The sequence below is a fragment of the Hoplias malabaricus genome, chromosome 4, assembly GCF_029633855.1.
Source record: "Hoplias malabaricus isolate fHopMal1 chromosome 4, fHopMal1.hap1, whole genome shotgun sequence".
Lineage (NCBI taxonomy): Eukaryota > Metazoa > Chordata > Actinopteri > Characiformes > Erythrinidae > Hoplias > Hoplias malabaricus.
In genome coordinates this window covers 58,350,447-58,372,655 of record NC_089803.1, presented here as the reverse complement: position 1 = coordinate 58,372,655, position 22,209 = coordinate 58,350,447, and the positions used below count along the sequence as shown (strand labels likewise).

The 22,209-nt window shown below is 42.2% G+C and overlaps 1 protein-coding gene across 4 annotated transcripts in view; it reads right to left on the bottom strand.

Moving 5' to 3' along the window:
- phf21b (PHD finger protein 21B) overlaps positions 1-22,209 on the bottom strand; it is a 96,660-nt gene that overhangs the window by 29,902 nt on the left and 44,549 nt on the right. For 3 of the 4 annotated variants that reach the window (XM_066668415.1, XM_066668417.1, XM_066668419.1), the window contains exon 2: positions 1,048-1,308. In XM_066668415.1, the coding sequence (XP_066524512.1) occupies positions 1,048-1,308 (261 nt within the window). The remainder of the gene's footprint in view (positions 1-1,047; positions 1,309-22,209) is intronic. The other variant, XM_066668418.1, reaches the window with a different exon arrangement.

Here is a 22,209-nt window from a genome sequence, read left to right as displayed (position 1 = left end):
CAGAGATGCGCGACTCTGACTCCGTTCTACAGTTCTGCTTTTCCACTCAAATGCTTGGACACACCTGAAGGACTGATTGATGAATGTATGATTTTCTGAATCTTTAAAAGACATTTGACTCTAATTATGCTTAAATGTTAAAAATGTGTTTCTTAAACAAATAAAGGTTAAGTTTATGGCTTACTTTAAAGCCATTGTTTGGAACCTATAAGATACACAAATACAATTAGCATACAATTTTGCTACTAACAAGATAACAGCAATCCGTTTGTTAGTGATATTTCTGCTTGTTTTTTAAAAAAAACATACAATGTGAAGTGGATAAGTGCCCTAGGGCTTTATGTAAGTGCTGATGCCCCACCTGTACTGGTATAACCTCTAGCTCTTGAGGTTATTTACATTGGTAACAGCTCATTTTGAAACAGGAAGTGCCAGGTTTGTAATGTGACATTACAACTTTGGCCAACTGAAAGTACTATAAGCCATCAGCATCAGCATCAGGGAAATAAGAAATCTACTGAGAACCAGCCATCAGCCAGCGTAGCTATAAAGACAGTGGAATCTGCCATAACAATTCATGATTGGTTCATCTCCAGAAATGAACTGCTGGAAAACTCTCATTGTGCTGTGTCATCCTAATCAACCTATTCAGAAGTCATTTTTGCGGAATGCTAATATGCACCAATCATGTCGGGTGTGTCTAAATCTCTTGTTTGTAAGAATTTGCAAGAAACACAATACGTCTTACAGTAGTTGTTCCTTAAAGGTTGTTTTCTCGACAGGGATTAAGTCTACACCTGGTCTACCACATTCTGGGGATTCTCCAGTGGAGGAAATAAAAGATTTTATTTTTCAGAATGCTGTGTAGATCCGGACTAGGCTTAATCCCTGTCTGAGAAGCAACACTTGCTTGTTAATCCATAAAAAGTGCGGAAAACATCAGAGAACTTTTCTGTTCAGTCCAAACTTTTGACGGGTACTGTATGGTCCATTTTCAGACGTTTATGAACCTGTATGAGCTGCTGTTACCGTGTGCTGCGTTTGTACCTGTGAGTGGCACAGTTCCCCCGTCCTGCGGCTGAGGGGCTGTGCGCTGGCCGCTGCCGCTCGGTTGGCCGTTTGGAGGTTGATGGGGGACGTCTGCAGCGCCTCAGAGCTCGCCGCCTTTTGTCCGTTAATGTGTGCGGTCACCATGGAAACGGGAGCCTTGGCCGGCACCACGGAGATGGCTATGCTCTGGCTGGGCGGCTTGATGAGGGAGAGGGGCTTGGCTGGAGTCCCCACAGGACAACTTCTTACCGCCAGCTTCTGTCACAGAGAGAGAGAGAGAGAGGGATGGGGAGGGGTGAGAAAAGAAAGAACATGAAGGTTAGGAAAGAAAAGGGGGGAAAAAAAACAAAAAAAACAACAACAAAAAAAACCCAGTGTCCCACTATCTGCAGAGAACGTGAAGGGCACTAAAGCCAAGGGCAATGTTTGGAGTTAATCTACTGTTTTGATTCTTAGTATTTCAGCTTTTCGCGCCTGAGAGAGCTTACAACCTCTACAGGCTTCTGCAGATCGCTTCTGGGAGAGCTTTGCTTTTACAAGAGCTTTTGTTTTTACAACTTTTTTTTTTATTTTATGTGTGTACAAATATACCAATTATTTCCATTGGTAACACATCACTTTTCATATAGCTTTAAATATATAAAGTAGAAGTGAGACATAAGATTCCATTTTCTAAGATTTAGTCATTAAGAACAGATAGGGTCATAAATAAATAAATAAATAAATAAATAAGCATGGGCCATCTTATGCATTCATGGATTTTTTTTTGATACTTCCTCAACTCAAACCACCTCATTACATGAGAAAATACATGAATAACAAAAGAATATCTTACACATCAGTCATGCATTACTTGTACTATCATAAAATAAATAATGAATAAATAATTTGCACATGCTGATCCATCTGTGCGCTCCACTCTAACACCAAACAAACACAGTTCCACCAAAAATAAAGGATGTCTGACAACAGGATAGCACACAGAAAGCTCAGTGTCCTTGCTGAAATACTAAAATGATTTTACTAGCAATCCATCAAGAGCACGGTAACCATCACCACCCCTATATACAAGGGCTGGACAGTACATTTTCACAAGTAACAGCAAAAGCAATGCACAAATCCTTTGAGTGCTCTTGAAAGCCTGGGTGAAAGGAAACAGCAAGTCCTTACATGCTTGTGCTGCATCGGCTGAAGTTATTAAGTGAATTCTGAGGGAATGTAGACATTTTAAATTAAAATGTGGTTCTGTTTAGCATTTGTTTATTCATTCGCACAGCTGCATTTCTAATACCTGGTGTGGAAAAGCAGAACAGGAAAACAAACCAACAAACTGCATCCATTCTCAATTGCTTTGCTTTTCCGAAAGCCTACTAGTCTCACTAGCTACAGATCTGTCCTTATCATGTCCCTCTGCATCTATCCTTCTCTCTTTCTGTCTGTCTTCCTCTCCATCTTTTACTCCACCCACCTCTCTAAAGGAAACGCACTCACGCACATACACACAAACACACACACACACACACGCATAATCCAAAGCAGAGATAAGTACAGTTCACACTCCCACCACTGAAAGAGGAGGTACTCTAAATATTTTATATTCCATTCCACTGCCCCTTTCTTATTTCTCCCTTTGCCTTTTATCGTTTTCTATGGACTGTGGGGACTGGGGGAGTGTGTGTGTGGGGGGTGGGGGGTAGAAAGGGCTTTCATATTCAGCCATTCCAATATGAGAGACCATTTTGCTCGCTCTCTCTTTCTGCTCCCCCTCTTTTTTGCACTGCCAGCCCTGGAAAAAAAAGAGGCTTAAAGTAAAGGAACATTTTCAGAGTGTCCTTCAAGTGCCGTTTTCTCCTTCTGTTGGACTCTAATGTGGCTTGGCTAAGTTTTACACACACACACACACACAAACATAACAACAAGTGCACGGTACTGATGAGGACACTGTGTTAGGCATAATGATATTCCATGCTACATAAACAATCCAATACCCAGTTTGTGTTGTTTTAAATGCATCGCCCGTTTAAAGATAAATCATTCTTTCCAATGCACCGCTCTGCACCACAATATTACATCTAGCTGTGCTAGGGGCTGTGCTGGGAAAACAGTGTGTTTGCATTGCAGCGGAGCAGAAATAAATAAACAAATAGGCCAAATTGATTAGATTCAGCTTGCATTTTCTACTTTTTTTTCCCCCCGCAGAGCTCCGTCTCCATGCAGCAGGGAGGTTTTGGAGGAAGAGTTGGCTACGCTCGATGCCTTCGCAGCTTGGTGAACTCACAATTACCTAGACTGGAGTACAGAGGGCCTTACACACTCTGACAAGCCCCATTCAGAGAAAGAAAATAGCAGAATGCTTGAGATTCATTTAGAAGCCTCTGCCTTGCACTCTGCATGCCTAATCAGGAAAACAGCCCTTGCTTGTTTTGTCTCTCGCAGGGGGCAAACGGGGCTGCTAGCGCACTCTGAATTTATGGGATCAGGAGGACTTGGACTTAAGGGGGTGGGTGGTGGGGGGTGAACTGCTGCAAGTGGGGGTGGGGATCAAGTGATATTAGTACTGATGGTAGTGGGGGCATTAGAAAAGGTCGAAAGAGAGGCAGAGAAAGCTTAAAATCTGTGTAGAGACTAAGCCTATGTTTTTTTGCACAGATCAGGTTTGGCAATATTTACGGTTCACTTTCATGAATGTAAGTAAAGTGTACCTGTCTGTCATGTGAATGAATCTGACCCTGAAATGGCATGAATGCACACATTGATACGTGATATGTGGCTCCGTCCCAAATCAATCCCTAAGCCCTGAGTAGTGCGTGATATAAGTCTTTAAATAATGCCTTTTACACAAGTACTGTGAAATTTGCGTAACACAGATCCATTTATATTCAGCTGTCATCTGCACAGCTCCTTTTCTAAAAACCAGCACATTATTTTGGTGCAGAAGCTGTAGTTTCATCATCCGTGCTGAGCACTGTGTAGGAAGCACTGTGCCGTTTGAGACACAACCTGCAGGTTGCTGCTGGTAATGACTGATTATGACATCACTAAGCACAGGTATACAGGCCAAAAAGACCCATGCCCATGAATCCAATAGGTTTCTGATCTAGGAAAACATATAAAGTGACTTAAATCCAGTATGATTCATCCACAAAAATCTGATCTGTGTAAAAACAGGCGAAAAAAAAATGAAATCTGATCTGAGTCACTTCAGCATGGTAATGTGAACGTATTCACTGTCATCAGCATTTCGAACAAGAACGAATATGGAAAAGCACACCAGGGTGCCCTCCTTCCTTTCTCTATCTCCCTCGTCCTCGCCTTATTCTTTCCCTCACCCATCCCCTCGTTCCCTTTTTCTCGTGTGGCTGTGTGGGAAAAGATGATAAAAGTAATGAAAATAGGAACGGCAACAATAAAAACTCAGCAGAACTGGAAGAAGAAGCAGCACCAAGCAGTGGGACCTAGGGGTGCCGCCAGCCTTTCGGTCGCAACCATCAGCCAAAAGAAAAAAAAAAATCTTCACAGCTAGAAAAATAATTTTAATTATGCTTTTTTGTTCCAACTTGCTGGTAAAGATCCCAGTAAAAAGGAATGATTCAGTCTCTGGCTGCGATTCCGGCCTCACAAGGCAAGAGTATCTGCTCCATCGAAAGCCGTCTCTGCTCTTGAGGAGCTTTCATACGGAGAGGTCGATGTTCTTGACAGGCATCAGCAGTCATTTTCATGCTTCCCTGTAAAACAGTATCCAGCTGTGTGCATGATTTACTCACGCTCTCTGCCATGGAGTTTGCGAGCCTTCTCTAAGCCTGCACACTGAAGTAGGTCTTGCCCAATAATCCCATCACTTGCAATAAAAGAATCGACTGTTCTCATCCTTTTTTTTTTTTTGCCTCCTTCTATCCTCACCCTATCGTCATGGGCACCAACACAGTGGACACTATGGTCGCCAAAGTCCAGTTCAAAGAGCGTTCTCCAGCAAGGGCCTCGTTTTACACCCTTACAAACCCTCTTGCTTCTTTACTCAGGGCTGGGAGTGTTGCTAACCACTAGAGGGTCAAATTAACATGGATTTTTGCACAAAGGTGAAAAGAGGCAGATAAAAAGAAAACGGCTATTAAAATTACTATAAAAGTGCCCCAGTATGAACCCTTAAAGAGCTATAAAAGCCTACAAAATCCTGCTGCTTGTCTTCTCACTGCATTATGATGTGAATGGAGAGCTCATTTGCTAGGCGTTATTTATTAATGCCCTCACAATGCGTGTGGTGGACCCCATTGTTTCAGGGGATCAATGTAATCCGCGGGCAGCCTCAGCACCAGCCTGGATGTGGGCCCGACGTGCGGCCATTTGATCATCCCAGGGCACCTCTGATTGTCTCAAAGGTCACCCATTTCAGTCCCCCTTTAACACACACGGCCTCTATCTTTTACTCACACACACTTGCACACATCCTCACTCAAACCCAAAGTGGTTACAAGACCAGCTCCCCTGAAGAGAAACAAAATGCCTCAAATAGGGGGAAAGATGTTTGCAAGTGTGAAATAAGGCAGTGCTCCACTGTATTCAAAAGAAGACCCTGAGTGCAGCTCACTCAGTCGCCACGCAACGACTTACCGGAGAAAGCAATCTTAGTATGTACACTGACATGCCTGCCTCACAGCAATAACAGTACTGTAGAACTGCTTAGTGATATCTTACAAAAGCTAATCCTTAGCAGCCTTTGCACTGAAGCACAAAGACCTGCTCGCTCCTGGCGTCATTGTCTTCTTGCGAGGTTAACTGCAAGGTTCAGGACTCTTTTACTTCTGCCTGAGAGGTCAAACTAAGGCTTTACATGACAGTGTTTGAATGTTTACCTTTCACACTCTGCTGTCTTGTTGCACTACAGTCACAGGCAATCTGCCAAACAGGACTGTCCCTGCTACCCCCAGCCTCAATCAGACTTAATTGTGCCTGTTACGCCATTAGCTTTTCAGTATAGATTCTGAGGTAAGACACCTCTGCTAATGTACACAGAGTGTGAAATGCACCCGGGAGATGACAACAGTGTCACAAGGCTGTAAATGCTCCAGAGAGTTGTTGTCTTTTAAGCAAAATAAGCAAACTGGTTTTCTTTGGACATAAGTGCTATAATCTAGGGTAGGTAGGTGTCATCTCTTCTGAGATATTTACGATCCATTAAGAACGTGTAATAGTACATCAAATAAACCAACACGGGGGGTGTCTTTACACCTGTTCCCCACATTGCAACTACAGCTAGCCCTAGGGCTGGGTGATATGACCAAAAAACTCATATCTTGGTATGCCTAAAAGAAATAGTGATTATACGCTACGACACGATATTATGAAAACCACAGCAAAATATAATGTCAAAGTATTAGTGTATATTTTTAACACCATAGAACATGCTGCATTATCTAACCGTAATTATCAAACTGTATTTCTAAGAAATAGTGATGTCCCGATCAAGTATTTTTGCCCTGATCCTGATTTGAGTCTTGTAAGAGTATCTGCCGATAACGAGTCCTAAACTGATACTCAGATTTTCCTAAATAGTGCTGTTACACAGTGCACACTTGAAGTAAACTCAGCTCAGTGTATCTGCATCACACTGAATATCTCGCATTAAGAAACAAATTGCCTGCATCCAAACTGCTGCTTCATTTGTTTACTTTGTTATAAAAAAAAATGTGTCTTCACAAACAGTTTATGCAAATGATTTATTATTATATTTGATCTTATATGAAATAATCTAATGTGATTTTTATGTATAAAGAATTACTTTGATTCTAAAAGTCAGACCGTTTTATTGTCATCACAAATGTGTTGAGATTAAATTAAATGTAGTTTTTTCGAGATACGGTGCAAAAATAAGATTTTTTTTTTAGTACTTAACTGTTTCTTTCAGCGCAGCCACAAAACCAACAAACCCCTTTGGGCGGGACTATGTCTCCATTGGCTGCAGCACTAAATGATGGACAGCTAGGTCTGGCTGCTGATTGGCTAAATAAAAGTGATGACCAATGAGAGGCAAATTCTCTGTTGAGGAGCGGTGAAGAATCTGCCCCTCCCAGCTGAGGGAGAGCAGCGTGTCTCAAACAAGTCTTAACAGCGCTCTTTTTTGGAATTAAAGCTTCGCCACTGGTTTCATTTTTGTCCAATATTTACTTACTCACCGTTTGAAAGCTCGCAATTACGGCAAAAGTCATATCTAATTAAAACCTGTATTATCTTAATCAGTATTATATCACCCACCCCTAGCTTGCCCACGGTGACCATTCTTACAACATGTGACTGCATACACATGTGCTGGACACATGAGCCGGTATGCTGGAGTGCACCAACGCTAGAACAAGTGCAACAAGAACGGAATTATTTTTGTGAAAAAGGGCTAACAGCAGCAACCATAAAACCTTAACAAGTTATGTACAATAAGCATTTCATAGCCCTTTCCCATCAATGAAGTACCAGTTCATTTCCCCTTCCTGAACGTTATTTGGAACCTTTCTGCATGTTTTCTCCAAAATAAATTAGTTCCTGAACCAGAAAAATGTATTCCGAGCTGGAAACAAAGAATCGTAGGTTCTTCTGCATGATGCATCCATGCGTGTGTCGAGCTAAAGTGGCTCCAGAGCCTCAAATAAAGAGCTATCACACAGTGGGGCAGGACAAGGACATTTGCCGTTTCTTTTTTTTTTCTTGATGGTGAGCAGGATGCCATGTGTTTGGTTTTGTGGCTGTGGGCAGCACGACTTGCAGCAGGATGGCTCAGAATTCTGTACTATTTACAAACGTGTATTAGAACCAGCTGTAACAGTAGATATAGCATGAGTCTGGTACAGTGATCAGCCACAGTGATGCTGGATCTGTGCAATCCTCCAAGCCCTGCTGATGATGTATTCTCCGTTCCCATCAAAACTTGTGAAAGCACGGGCCACTTCGTAACATGGCACCAACATTTCAAGAATCTTTAACGGCACCAGTTCAAGAACCAGCGTTGTTTTAGTGTTTTCACTGAAACCATATTGAATTCTGTTAGTACTTTTACCTTAGCTTCAATTACCTGTGCACATCAGATGTAAGTGGATAGCACACAAAATTTTGTGTTATAAGATCATAAACGGCATGTTCTTTATCACTTTACTAAAAGATGGAAGTGCTGTTTCGCAATAATGTAGCTTCAATTGTGGCATGAAAAATATGTTTTGAGAGAAGAATATTATCCAAATATGACGTATCAAAATATGTCCACATAGAGAAAGGGTAACACAAAAAACCTTTTTCCATTCCAGTGCCTGTGTAACACTGCTTGACAAACCTACTACATGAAAGGGCTATTTCCCAGCATGCTGAGCAGGAATGTGGCAGCTCGACCCAATCAAAATGCACACCGCAGGCAGGTGTTGTTATGGTGATGACTGTGAGGAACAGGCAGTGTGGGGGGAAAAGAGGAGAAGGAAGGGTGGTTGCCTGTTATTCTCATAACTTTGCTTTCGCCATGTGCAGTCGCTCACTGCCATGGGACCAAGACAGGCCCTGACAGACAGCTCTTAAACAGGAACATGCATTAAACTTGGTGACGGCGCTTAAGAGTGGCTCAGTAATGAACCGTTTTCTCCCCCCTCACCCCACCCCCTTCTCTCAACGCAGAAAAAAACGAATCAGCCATGCATCCCGATTCCCTTTCATCAACGGCCACACTGCTGTTGCTTTTTCATCCCTGGGTGCCACCTAATGATTAACAGGCTGTGTTGACGGAAAGGAAGAGAAAACGAGCTCTCTGATGTCAGCCCCATCTTCCGAAAAGCGCTCGCTCTAGCTTCTCTTTGAGCGCCTGATGATTCATTCATGTAATTCCTGACTCCTATCAGAAGGCATCAAAGAGCCTGAATATTGGCATCAGCTTGCCATTGAGCCAAAAAAAGGTCTGCGCTGTGCGTTGCCCTCGAAGTGGGCATCGACCTCAAAAAGACAGAGGCAGTACTAGCAGCATGTGATCGGAGAGATAGGTTGGCGGGGGGCTGCACAAGGGTTTCTGGGAAGCAGACAGACATGGTGAGGGATGCTAATCTCTCTGTCGGATCTGTGCCGCGGGTCGGCTGACCGAGCAGGTCAATTAAACCTGGGAAAAGTTCCCATCAGAGCAGCCCTTGCTGCGTAAGTCTGTGGAGACCTCAGTGCCTTCAGCCCATCTCAGCCTTTACAGCCTCGCTACTTCAATGATTAACTAAAGCTCAGGCCTGAGAGGATGTCTGCAGTAGGATCCATCCTCTGGAACTTTGCTTCTTCATCCCTGGAGACTATCTCACCAAATCCTTTGGCATAGCTACCCCTCCTGCATCCTGTGAGTTTCTCAGCTGTTACTTTTTAGACAGCAGATGTGCGAGTGAATCATGGTACCTATCGCCCAAAAAGTCACGTCAGCCGTAACGTCTCAACACATCATCAAATGTCTGTGCCATGACAGAGCCATAGCTGTGATGTCTCCTGAGTAGACCACTGCTCTTCCAAGTCGTGTGTTCCAACTGAGGCACAGAAGGGACCAGGAGCCAAGCCTACCTAGTGAGCTTTGAACCAAGGCCTTGCCTTAAGGTGCTCCTGTAGGGGAGCTGGATAATCCAGGGGTGCCTAGTGCAGTATGCATCTTGGCAAGGCCCTCTGAGTGGGTACCAAGATCCCTTTGCCAAACCCTGGGCAAAGGGCCAGCCTCCCAATGCGTCCTGAAGATAAGAAGCTGGTGTTGTAGCTGCCAAGCATATCTTATGGTGGAAATCAATCAACATGAATACAATGTGACCCAAGAACAACAAAATAGCATTGTGGCAAGCCACTTCTAAAGTGGGTACTTGTGGCCCCTTGTTCTTGTGTTGACTCTTAAAATTCATGCAGTGTGGTGGTATACTAAGGAAGTGTAGTGTATTGAGATCTGGCATTTGACAGACGCCATATTTCTAGGAGCCTGTGTCCCAAGTGGGGTGCAGCTGAAAGTGCATACGTAACAACAAGCAGGCCCATCTGGTGCACACGAAGTATAAGAACACACCCGACAAGCAACCTTGTATCACCAAAGCTGTTTTAAGGGCTGACATCTTATTTCACATGGGTAACAGTGAATCTTTAATCAAATCTATTATAAATCATTCAAAAACAATTGGCTGTATTTCCGAGAGCATTAAAGCGAGGTTCTCCTTTGGCGCCTCAGAGGTTCATGGGTCATGTGTTGAGGATGTTTATCTTTTATTTTTATTACTGCTGCCATGGTAACAATCAAACTGCTTTCAGAATCCACGTAGAAAAAAAAAATAAAAAGCAGTAGCAGCATGGCCCTGAAAAGAGAAGACAACAGCAGCCCATCTTGAGCATTATTTCAGAATAAGAGGTGATTATTATTAATACAACTCCATTGGCCTTTTTTAGATACACATCACACAGCGTCGTCATTACAGTGCCGCAGAAATAGCAGCCGCCAAAACTGTCCACTAAAGCTTTTGATGTGGACGTCTATGGAAAGAGCAAAATTAAATCCTGACTCCCAATTTCCTTGCAGAGAAAACAATTTGATAGTGTGGCCGCTGCCCATCACGCCATCTGTACACAATAAATCCATTTAAATGCAAATCATACATGCCCAGGGTCTAATTTTCCCTCATCTGACTATGGACTCATTGGAATGCACCACGTACATCCACCCCTCACCTATGTGAAAAGGCATTTTGATGTCCGGGGGAGGATGGTCAAAGACGGTAACTTTTTCGGACAATCAGAATTAATCCGATATCGTGACCCACAGGAAGCTACTAAATGTGCTACATTTTAGTGTAAGCATTCAATGATTTTTCCAAAGTAAGCTGAAAGTGAAAACCCTTCTGCTGGCTATTACAAAGAAGTGTAATTTTGTTCCTGATGAAAGCCAATGTCCCTTCCTAAGGCAGTGATGGACATTTGTGTGCATGTAAGGAAACCTTAACCACAGACTCAAGTAACCCAGCAACTGCATCTATGAAGCTAGTCTAATAGGCAAATGTAACCTTCATATTCGGGGATGAATACCAAGCTTTTGAATAGTCCGTAGTTATTTCACAAAACCAGCAGGGACTTTGTTATTAAATGAGATGCTTTGCTTCATGTCCCATTAATTTCCATGCGAAAGTTCATCACGTTTCAAAGCAAAATGAATCAATTTTCTGTTGGAAAATTGAAAAATATCCATATATTGTCACAGATGTTATTTAACATTCAACACGTAATTAAAATGTGCTGATGAAAACACTAAATCTTATTTCCTGGGGGAGTTAGAGCCGGTGACATCATTTTTACATAGCTTTTGTTAGTGTTATAAAGTTGCAGTGCCACTGGAAGAGTAATACTGTAATAACAGTTATAATAAGATGTGACAGCATGCCATATCTTTAATAATACAGGGTTATGTCTCCTGAAGATTTTAAATTGGATAATACTAACTGGCTCCCACTAGCTTTCTGTAAAAGCTGCATTGGCTCTGTTATCATTTTGCAATTAAACACTCTTTCTCACAGTTTGATGCAAAGGACAAATGTGTATAAGGGACTGATTTCGGAATGAGAGAAGTAGAATAGAAATGTAATCTAGCCTGTTGTGACACACTGACATTGCCTGCTGTTTGCCGCATGGCCTCTCTCCAGCTAGAATGATCGAATCTCATGCTTCCAATTCCCTGTCGCTTCTCAGAGTGAGATACTCCCCTCTGCTTTATTAGAGTCAAATAGTCACGTCTCATATCTGTCAAGCTGACTTGAAGCAGAGGGGCTCCCATCAACTGAGAAAGAAAAACACTATGAAAGCATTTCAAATATAGATAACGAAAGTCAATGGTGCTCAATTCTAATTTCAACACTCCATTAAGTCTTCATGAATTTTAGCAAAGCAAAACTCTAATAAGTGATGCATCTTAACCCGTGGCCATGCATACAAAAGCAGAACATTAGAATACAGAGTTCCTAACGGACTTTTTGTTCTTAGGTGGTAGTTTGGTCTCCGTTTTCCCTCAGCACTCAATACGTCTTTGGGGTATGACAGCACTTTAGTATTAACGGGCCAGTGTTCATGGAGCGTGGCCGCTGAGAGGCCTCCCCTCCTGCCTAGCCTGTGCTTCATTACGAGAGACCCCGCCTGCTTCCTGTCATCTCCCATCATCTTCAAGCACAGGAGATTCCGTACGACTCCACAGAAGCAGGAAGCAGCCGAGTACGCCAGGTGTTGCCCGTCCCATGACACACACATTTCTGCTGCTCCCAATAAGAATCAAGGCGTTCACTTTTTTGCAGAAAGATTTTACAGCTGTTTTAAAATGCTGCGTTTAAACTCTGGCACTGAAAAAATCATTGTTCAGTGTCTCACAGCAGAACCCTTGACTCGACATAGCCAGCAGTGGCACGTGGCCATGTTAGCATTGCCAGAGGCATTTCTGCTTGTTTGGGGTGATGGTGATAGCCACTATTGTATCCTGAAAGAGTTTTTATAGAGGAGCTATCAGCCATTTTTCTCCAATACATCCTTTACCCTGACACCTTGTGTCCTGGATTTTTTATTTATTTATTTTTTTGTTAACGCAGCATAAAGACTCTGAACAATACCTAGTGACTATGAACCCACTGAAATGCACTGAAGGCCAACTCTTGCCAACAGTAGATATCTGGGGGGGATGGTGGAAAAGCTTCACTTTTCAGACAAATCAGAATTAATCTGACAGCGGAGTCCACTCTGAGGTCCAGGATTCATTATATTTCGGTGCAAAGATCAATAAAATCCTGATGGTTAGCACATAGAGGCTTGTTGTTTTAAAATTGCTTAAGTCCCATGCTCAAATAGTGACGGACATTTGTGCAGTTGTGGAAGAACACAAACCCTGGTCAATAGTCCCCAGTATCCCAGCAACTGCAGCTGAACAATATTTCTGTAGGCAGTGGATCATTTTTATTTCATTGCCTTAAGCAGTGATAAAATAAAGATGACCTCCAGCATACAGAAATATTTAGAAGTTGTCTTTTAATGACGCAAAAAGAGTATGATTTACCAAAATAAGAATAATAGAAAAGACAGCGGTACTAGCTGATGATCTGACGAGGCTCTTCTATCTTGCTTTTTGTTTCATCACTCCCAGCTCCCTACTAACTGCACCCCACCAGCTACACAGGAAGGCCTGCTGGGGGTAGATTCCATTACAGTCCAACGCCTGAGCATATGTTGAGCTGTCAGCCACAGGACGAGGATGAAGTATTCCTCCTGTCAGTCCAACAGAAGATCCCTGTGACGCAGAGCGAGGAATACAATAGGCATTTATACTACATTGTGAATGCACATTGTTCCTTGCATTAGTGGTCCTCGGCAGAAAATTATGCCCCTGCGAAAGGCCTTGGGATGTGCCGAAACCCAAGTGAGCTGTACACGGACATCTGCAATCTTTCAAACGATTCTTTACTTTATCCATAGCGTGAAGTGGAGGGTTCCAAATGAACTGGGCTGCTCCCTGAGGGCCTGTGGATATGAGGAGGCACCCGCCTGCATAACAGGAGCTTCGTGCCTATGAAAATGTAATCAGGGCCATACTTAGCTCCGGCAAGGCCCATCGGAAGGGTCAGTGCCCTCCGTGGCATTGGAAATTACATCTAGCTGAGCTGGGGCCCCAAGCTCTGCGCTAATGCATGCAAACAAGGCCTGAAGGGCCCTCGGTGCCAGCGCTGTGCTATCAAACATTCAGCAGCTTGACTCCATGCGTTTAACACTCCCTTCTCTAATGCATAAAGTTGGCCTGGAAAACAAAAACAAAAAGCAGAAAACTACACTGCACACACGTTATTCAGAGAGGGGAAAACTGAGTTAAAATCTGCCTCTTTGAAATGAAAGGCATAGTGGATAACCCTCCCTATAGAGGTACTGCTGTGTCAAAAAGAGATCTGGGCAACCATTTAATGCTAAATGTACCTAGAGTTGAAAGTAAATCTCAATATGACAATTAAAACTTATCAGTATATATGTGATGATATGTGAGACAGTGATGGACTGCTACACTGTCCAGAGGCTGTTCCTGCCTTGCCCCCAATGATTCCGTGTAGATTCAAGACCCACTATGACCCTGAACAGGATGAAAACCTCACAGACAATGAATGAATAATATCTGCATTGGCCACAAGGAGACGAGCAATTAATCAAAATTGAAATTTGAATCTACGTAATCTTGCCTTTTTGGATTGTATATTTTTTATTTTAATTTTGTTCATCCTTTTTTTTTTAATTCTGTCAATATGTCCACCACTGTGTGTTTATGTACTGCCACATTAAAACCACACCACCTCCCATGTAGTCGTATTATTCTGCCACATGGAAGCAACATGGAGGAGAACCTAAACACTGAAGCCGACAACTTGAGCAGCTTATACCAAAGAAAAATGCTGTGTGTATCATATGAATGTGTTTTAACATAAATGAAAAAGACACTAAACATGAAATCAAATGTAAAACAAAACAAAACAAAAGAGTATGGCTCCAATAAATAAATAAATAAATAAAAAATTTGAAATGAGAAAGAAATATGCCATTTTTTTTTAAGTACAAGCCTCGTCAGTGGACTAAGGGCAAAAAAAAAAAAAAAATCAAAAACAAAATAATTGTCGCAACTGAGCTAAAATGTTTAATTAATTGTAATATTGATTTGTGGTCATATCGCCCAGCACTGCTAAAAGGTGTTAATTATTAGCTATTGCTCTCAGACCGGAAATTCTAAATTGATATACTCCCTCCCCCAAAAAAATACAAAAGCACAACCCTTTGCAGAGTTAATGACTTAGAAATCACAGTGTGAAGGACTGTTCTTCTGCTGTACTTTGAACACAGAGCATGATTGCCAATATCGACTTAAAGCTCTGGCTTAGTGGTTCAGCCAAGGCTTGCACAGGCCATCTTTCCACGAGCACACTGCTCTTATTACTCCCTTACCCATCCCTCTTTCTCTCTCTCTCTCTCTCTCTCTTTCTCGTCTCTCCTCTCTCTGCTGAGACATTAAATGTAGCTGTCAGACAAACACACAGAGCCTGGATGGAATCTCGCTTTGGATTTCTGAGAAGAAAAACTCCCATTTTGGTTGTTTTGTAATACCAAAAGCCAGGGGCTCAGAGGAGCCAGAGTCCTTCTGAATGCTCCATAGAGCGTGTTTATTCTACGTAGAAATCTGGGCAAAATAAGGCAATTATGCTTCTCTGTGCAGTGTGATCAATTTATTTTCCAACAAAGCATTATTTAGAGTAAGCAGAGTTCCCTAAATAATTTCCTCTTATCTAGGCCTCAAAATTGTATTATCATCGTGGCAAACATAAACAGCCCCTGCTGTTATCAGCGTAGGCCACGAAATAACAGTGAATGCCGTTCCTGCTTTTAGACTACATGCTGAGGCCTTTAATATTAGACCGGAATAAGAAAGTGAGGTGAGCTGACTCTAAAGGGAGCGATATGAAATCTGCAGCCCCTGACATAATGAGGACATTTATTTACTCACCTTCATCCTGGGCCGGCCCCAGCCCAGAGAGACCACAGACTGCCCGAGACTATTGACTCACCATAGCAACAATCAGCGATTGTGGAAAGGTCAAACTCTCTATATGAAGTGAATGGCGCGAGAGCAGTCGTAGAGTGGTTGTGACCAACACCGATCATCCTTACTGTTGGCTCCTAATGGGAGGTAATAAGTGGATGAGAAATGGCAGAGGCTGTAGATGCTGCGCTTCGGCCGTTATATCGGCTGTTAATTATCATATCATCTAGTTAATGTCTAAAGTAATTTTTTCTCCCCATTTCTGCCTCGGTAGCTCTGTGCTACATACCATGACCCTCAGAATCAGACCGTGTGCTTCCAAAAAAAAAAAAGATAGGTTATGAAGATAGGTTGTTGAAGCCTGTTCATCCAAATATTCATTCATTGTCTAACCACTTATCCAATACCTGGAATCACTGGACGCAAGGCAGGAACACACCCTGGAGGGGGCGCTTGTCCTTGGCCGGGTGACACAAATTCACTCAGACAGTCACACATATGGACATTTGTTGTGTAGTAGGTGTTTGGGCTGTGGGAGGAAACCAAAGAACCCAGAGGGAACCCACGTGGACACAGGGAGGACACTCCAAACTCCTTACAGACAGTCACCCGGAGAGAGGATTGAAACCACAACTCCAGGACCCTGGAGCTGTGCGACAGCGACACTACCTGCTGCGCCACCGTGCCGCAATAGTTCATTCTACCCAACCCCTGGCATTGGGCATGATGACCACATGCTCATGTGTGGCTGCTCCAGAGCATGCTGTTTCATTCCTTATTCTCTGCTACATATGGTATCCAAATTGCCTATTCTTCATTTAAAGTGCTTGGCAGTACCGTTGCTGGGTTATTGCTCAGGGATGTTTAGGCCCTGAGCCTGAAAGGCACCAGTCCTTAGGCTTTTGGGGCTGATCTTTTTAATGCCTGAAGCATTGGAAGCCATCCTGAGTGTGGTCCAGGCAAAATTCCACTAATAACTTGTTTGATCAGCAAAGATGAAGAGCATCTGCTGGGAATTACAGTAACTGACCGGCTGACAGTCACGGAAATAAAAAGATATTCAGTCTCTCATTTGTTTGTAACAGGGAGACACAACATATTGTCTGTTAATCACTATCCAGATTCATTACTGCAGTGATTTTTTTATTTATTTTGGTAAATACTTATAGCCTGGAAGACAAATATATTATGCAACTGGGCCCTCATGACATTTCTTAAGTGCTTTAAGGATCCTAATCAATCACAATCACAGTATCTGGAATTACTTATATCCTTCTGATACAATCATGCATCTTTACCTCATCGCAGTAGTGATTGCAAAATGTGCCTTAAATAATGCATGGCAAATATCAGAATCGCCGTGCCAGTGTTCTCTGCATATCTTTAGAAGCCCAGTGGCTGATTATGCAGTTAATTTTACAACACCCTCAGGGCATGATGATCAATAGACACAACTGTCATTTTCAATGCATTGAGTTGGACTTGAAATGTAAAGCTCCCTGCAACATGAGGAGTTTAAGCTATTAGAATATCAAAGTAAACACGAGCGGAGGGATGTGACTTTGCACTACTGCTAAACTGTGCAACCCCACGTTCTCAAAGAAAATGTGAGAGATGACTTTTCCCGAGCAGTTAGAGCTCTGGCAGAGTCTTTTATTGCTGTGTTGTACTGCACGGATCGTCTGCCACTATCCACTCTGTTTCCCTGTGTTATGGCCCCTGTGGGAGTAGGGCCTTCTAGGCATGGGGGAGAGAGAATGCAAGAGAGAGAGAGAGAGAGAGAGAGAGAGAGAGGAAAAAGAGAGGGGAGGTGAGAGGGAAAGGGGACAGCTGGCACACTCTGATGGAAGAGATGGAAAGGGGGGAGGGGACTTGAAGGGGGTTTGCCTGTGCATGCGGCAGGCTTTGGAAAGCGAGAGAGCAAAAGACAGAGAGTGAGAGGGAGGGGAGAAGAGGGGATTGAGAGACAGAGAGAGAGAGGGGGGGGTGTTTGGTGGTGTGTGTGTTTTTGTGGTGGAGAGAGGCCAGCAGATGGACTCCTCCTAACAATAGGCCTGAGCAGATGCAGCCACAAAGAGTGGCAGTGAGCGGCGGCCACTCAGCAGCCAGCGCCGTCCCCACCGTCCAACAGCAAGCGGCCTCCCGAGCACCCTGAGCCCAGCAGGACGCAGCCGAGGGGCCAGGACTCCACACAGAGGGTCCATTCTTCCTCCAAGTACCAAGAGAGCCATTGTGCAACAAGGTGCAGAGGAAAAAAAAACAAAAAAACAAAACAAAACAAAAGAGCACAGGTCGCAACTTTCTTCTACCACCTCCAGAGCCCTCATTTATTAACAAAAGCCCCACGGATAGCCGGTAAATCCCCAACTAGCTCTTAATCCTGAGCTCTGGCGGTCATCTGTCATGAGTAAACAACTAGATCAGCAGGCAGTTTCGAATTACTTCTGAGCATTAGGCACTTTCGGCATGGCTGAAGCCATACTCAATCTACTTAGGGATTTTCGGCGTCACTCTTGTTTTGCTTTTCTTCCTTTATTGGTGGAGATTTGGGGGATGCTGATAAAAATAAACGCTCTCTGAAATTTTTTGTAAAGCTTTACTTTAAAATGGAACTCCACAGATTTTTCAAAAATATCTATTATTTTATCAGCGTCTTACGTAGTAACTTATTTGAATGGTTAATGGTTAAACTTTTTTTACTATCCAAAAAGACCAGATAATCTACTCAGGCATTTTGAGATTTAATATATTTAATGCTGAGAATGGTTAAACCAAAAAATTAGAAGATGTAAAAACAGAAATCAGTGGATTTATAAAAACAGGCAAATATCTTGCCTTAAAACTGTCCCAAAACAAATGATCAAGAATCACGCAAAGGGTCTGTAAGCATTTAAAAACAGGTAACACCTGCGATGTAGTTTTAAAGACGATTTTCACAAACTTTTAACAAAATAATAAAATTATGAGAAAGTTTCCTCCCCATTTGCCATTCTCAAGTCTGTTTGTGTGCTCAAACCTGTCCTATGTATTTACGAAGCCAACAGATGGTTTTGGTCCAGTATGTTAAGCTTTCTCTTTCTGCTCATGGCAAAAAATAGCATCTGGAGTTGTTTAGACAGCAGAGAGACGTCCAAACATTGAGAATTAAGAAAAAAGATGAGGATATTTCTCTATTCCTACTCCATAAGTGGGTAATATTGACTTATCTTTGTGAATTTTGTGGTTACTTAAGGTGGAATGGACTCCAAACTGCATGAAAGTAGACAGACTGAAAGTTCTACAAAATGAAACAAGTTACAAATGAGTTTCTGTGATAATTCAAACAGTGAATATAAACTTCAGACACCGTTGTTTTTTTTTCTGAAACACAATGTTCCACATTAAAGAAGCAGAACTTTTGAACATAAACAATCAAAAGAACAGAAGTTCCCCACGATCGTAGATATTCCCTTAAAACGCATTAAGCCATTCAGTATGAGTAATTCTTAAGACTTAAACATTAAACTGAATTACACTATTTACAGCACAATCACTTAGTTCTGTGGACATTTTGAAAATTCATTAGCATTGCAACTTTATATTCAAATATGGACCAAACCTCATAAGTATTGGAAGGGACAGTTCTGATCTAAAAGGCACTGGAGGCAGCTTTTCATATGTATTTAAATACTTCCTGTGCATTCCCAGAGGTTTGTTTGAACAAAGAAAGACCCCCTGCTTCCAGTCGGTGTGCCTGGGGCAGTGCGTTGGTGCCTCTTTTCACTGTAATGGGACGGGTCTGTGGGGGGACGCCAAAACCAGCAGCAACCATCAAAACAAAAGAAAGAGAGCCAGCTGTATCAGGGCTGGGTATTTATAGGTAAACGTCTGCTGGAAGGAAAACCAACTCAAATCCAGTGCTGGTGAACTGTGATTACAGTGTAGCCCAGTATTATTTGATAACGCAAGCTCTGAGTTAAATTTCTGTATTGATTTTGAGCTTTTCACCCATGTAAATACTCCATAAAGCTTAAACAGAATACTCCAAATCGCCATAGGCCTTTGTAAAACAGCATTTAATACCCATTTCAATACGGTATTCTGAAAACAAAAGGCCCTCGCAATCAATAGCGGAGTTGAAAAGAGTCTTGCTGCCACGTGGCCCTGTCACCAGAGACTAAAACGTCCAGCCTGACTGGTCTAAAACAATGAAGTCCAGGTAAGACTTCAAAAGAGCGAGTGAATTCATCTTGGCAGCACAAAGACACTGTGCGGCTGAGTTTCCAGCTCTGCATTCAGGCTTTAATTAAACGAGGCGCACACGCAGACGCACAGCCGCAGAAGAAATGACAGAAGCCATGGCACATGAAAAAGTGGGCCTTGTGGCTCGCTGAGCCTTGAAGGGAGAAAGAGCGGCGTGATAAGATCGACCACACAGTGCATGCTCCAATTGGATTCTCAGTCTTAATCAACTGCAAGGCCCCTCTCCGAACCCTCTGTTCTGCCCTTTCTCTCGCTTCTCCTCCCCACTCTCTCACGCTATCAACAAAAGAGAGCGCCCACTGGCTACAGCAGCAGACGCACTAAAGCAAAGATCTTCAGTTAGCCTTCTTTACTTCAGCCTTCAGTTCACTTCAGTGTGAAGTACAGAGCAGATAAGATGACTTGATCGTCTTCCAGGTTAAAGTAATACGTTTAGCAAAAAAAAGTTGTGTTTAGCAACTGAATTTTGCTACAAAATGTATTTATGTACACTGTTATCTACAAAAATCAGCAGAGATGACTTTCAGAAAAGTGGGTAGTTTAGCTAAGCTCTCAGTATTAGCAATAAATGTACAAATGTAGTAATGCTAACTTTAGCTAGCACTCCTGTGGGAGCGTAGCAGTATGTTAGCACAAAGCTAACAGCAAACCAAATGCCTTCTGGTAGCTGATGTTTAAATACAAGTATTTACAGCTTGCAAAATCAGTCATAGATTAAATTCAAAGCTTGTAACAGATATAGGCTATAGTTTTACACAGACTCTTTCAAAACAGCTATGTCTTAGAGCTTCTGTATTTATTCATTTTCTAACGACAGACAGAAAGCTGTTATTTAAGTACAGATTATGTTCATTATATGCAGAGAAAAGCATATTTTGATGTAATGTTACAAATGTCATTGATACATGCCATCAAAAGTGGCTAACTGGAGTGAGTATATGCCAAATTATTCCTTTATCTGACAAGAAACATAACGAAACACTTCCAACTATAACTGTAGCTGTTCACAAAGTCATAAAATTGAGTTTAGGGAGTGTCTATAGCTCACTGCAATGCGTTAGTAGCTCGGGCGTCAGAGGAACATGAACTTGTCTTGATTTTTTCGTCCCTCATCTTCAGGTTATTAATGCCGGATGTCGGGCATTTGCGTGGTCCCTCGCCCTCTACAGTGTGATGGTAGCTTTCAATATCCGAGTATTGGGCAGAGCCGCAGGCAAATATTGACACAGAGGATTTGAATGTTCATTTCGTTCCCCTGTGCTCCTGTCTTGCCTGCAGAGCTGCTGGATGTGCCGCGAGCTGCAGGGACATGCTGGAGAGAAATATCATAGACCAGGGACAGCACCCCATTCAGAGAGTCCTGCAGAGGCTTGCCAAAATTTATACAGGATATTGGTGACTGGAAGACCAGTTTGTAGCTACAAGAAAAGACATGAACTCCCCTCACTCCCCCATCATATCAGGAAAAAGCTTATTTCGTTGTCTGATTTGCCCTGTTGAAACCTGTCCTTCAGCATCCCTGCTGTCAGCTTCAGTTCAGCTGCTGGAAGAGCAAGGCGGCAGAACCTATACCAATTACTTTTCCCCATTACCAAGACATACATACATGTTAAGGCCAGAAAACATGAGAAAAAAAAATATTCTCATTTCCACTGAACTATTTTGAAAAGGTATTCTCAAACTTTTCTTTTAAAATGTTAAAATGTTATCAGCAAAACCCAGGAAGTGGGATAAAGATGAGACGTTCTGCCTTGAAATAAAAGTCTTAATCTCTAATTAAAATCTTAATTACAGGTAGAGCTGGGCGATATGGACAACATTTATATCACAATGTATTTCTTAATTTCGGTCAATAGGATATAATTCCAATATCGACATGAACAATACAAATAAACACAGAAAAACCACGACATCACCATCAAACAACCGCTACTTGGTTTTGTCAATATTCATGTTTTTAAACTAACTTTAAAATTGAGTGCAATGAAGTGATGGCAGCGCCATGTAGTGACCATGAATCAGTGACAGATGCTGTAAATAATATATATTGAAATGTTGAAAATGTGTATAAAAATCATATCATTTTATATTGCAATATATAATGATATTGAATTATTGCCCAGCCCTATTTACCGTTTTATACAAGGCAAACTGAAAAACAAGCTTACAGAGTATAAATGAGTATGTATAGTGCTGCTAATTTTTGTTATTCGATATAAAATGTGGTGAAATGATTTAAGCGTGTCCAGACTTTTTTTTTTACTCTTTCAACACATTTTAACTAAAACTGTCAAAATACAGAGAACTGTGATCATTTTCGCCATAATAAATCAAGATACTTATATTTCATATCGCTATAG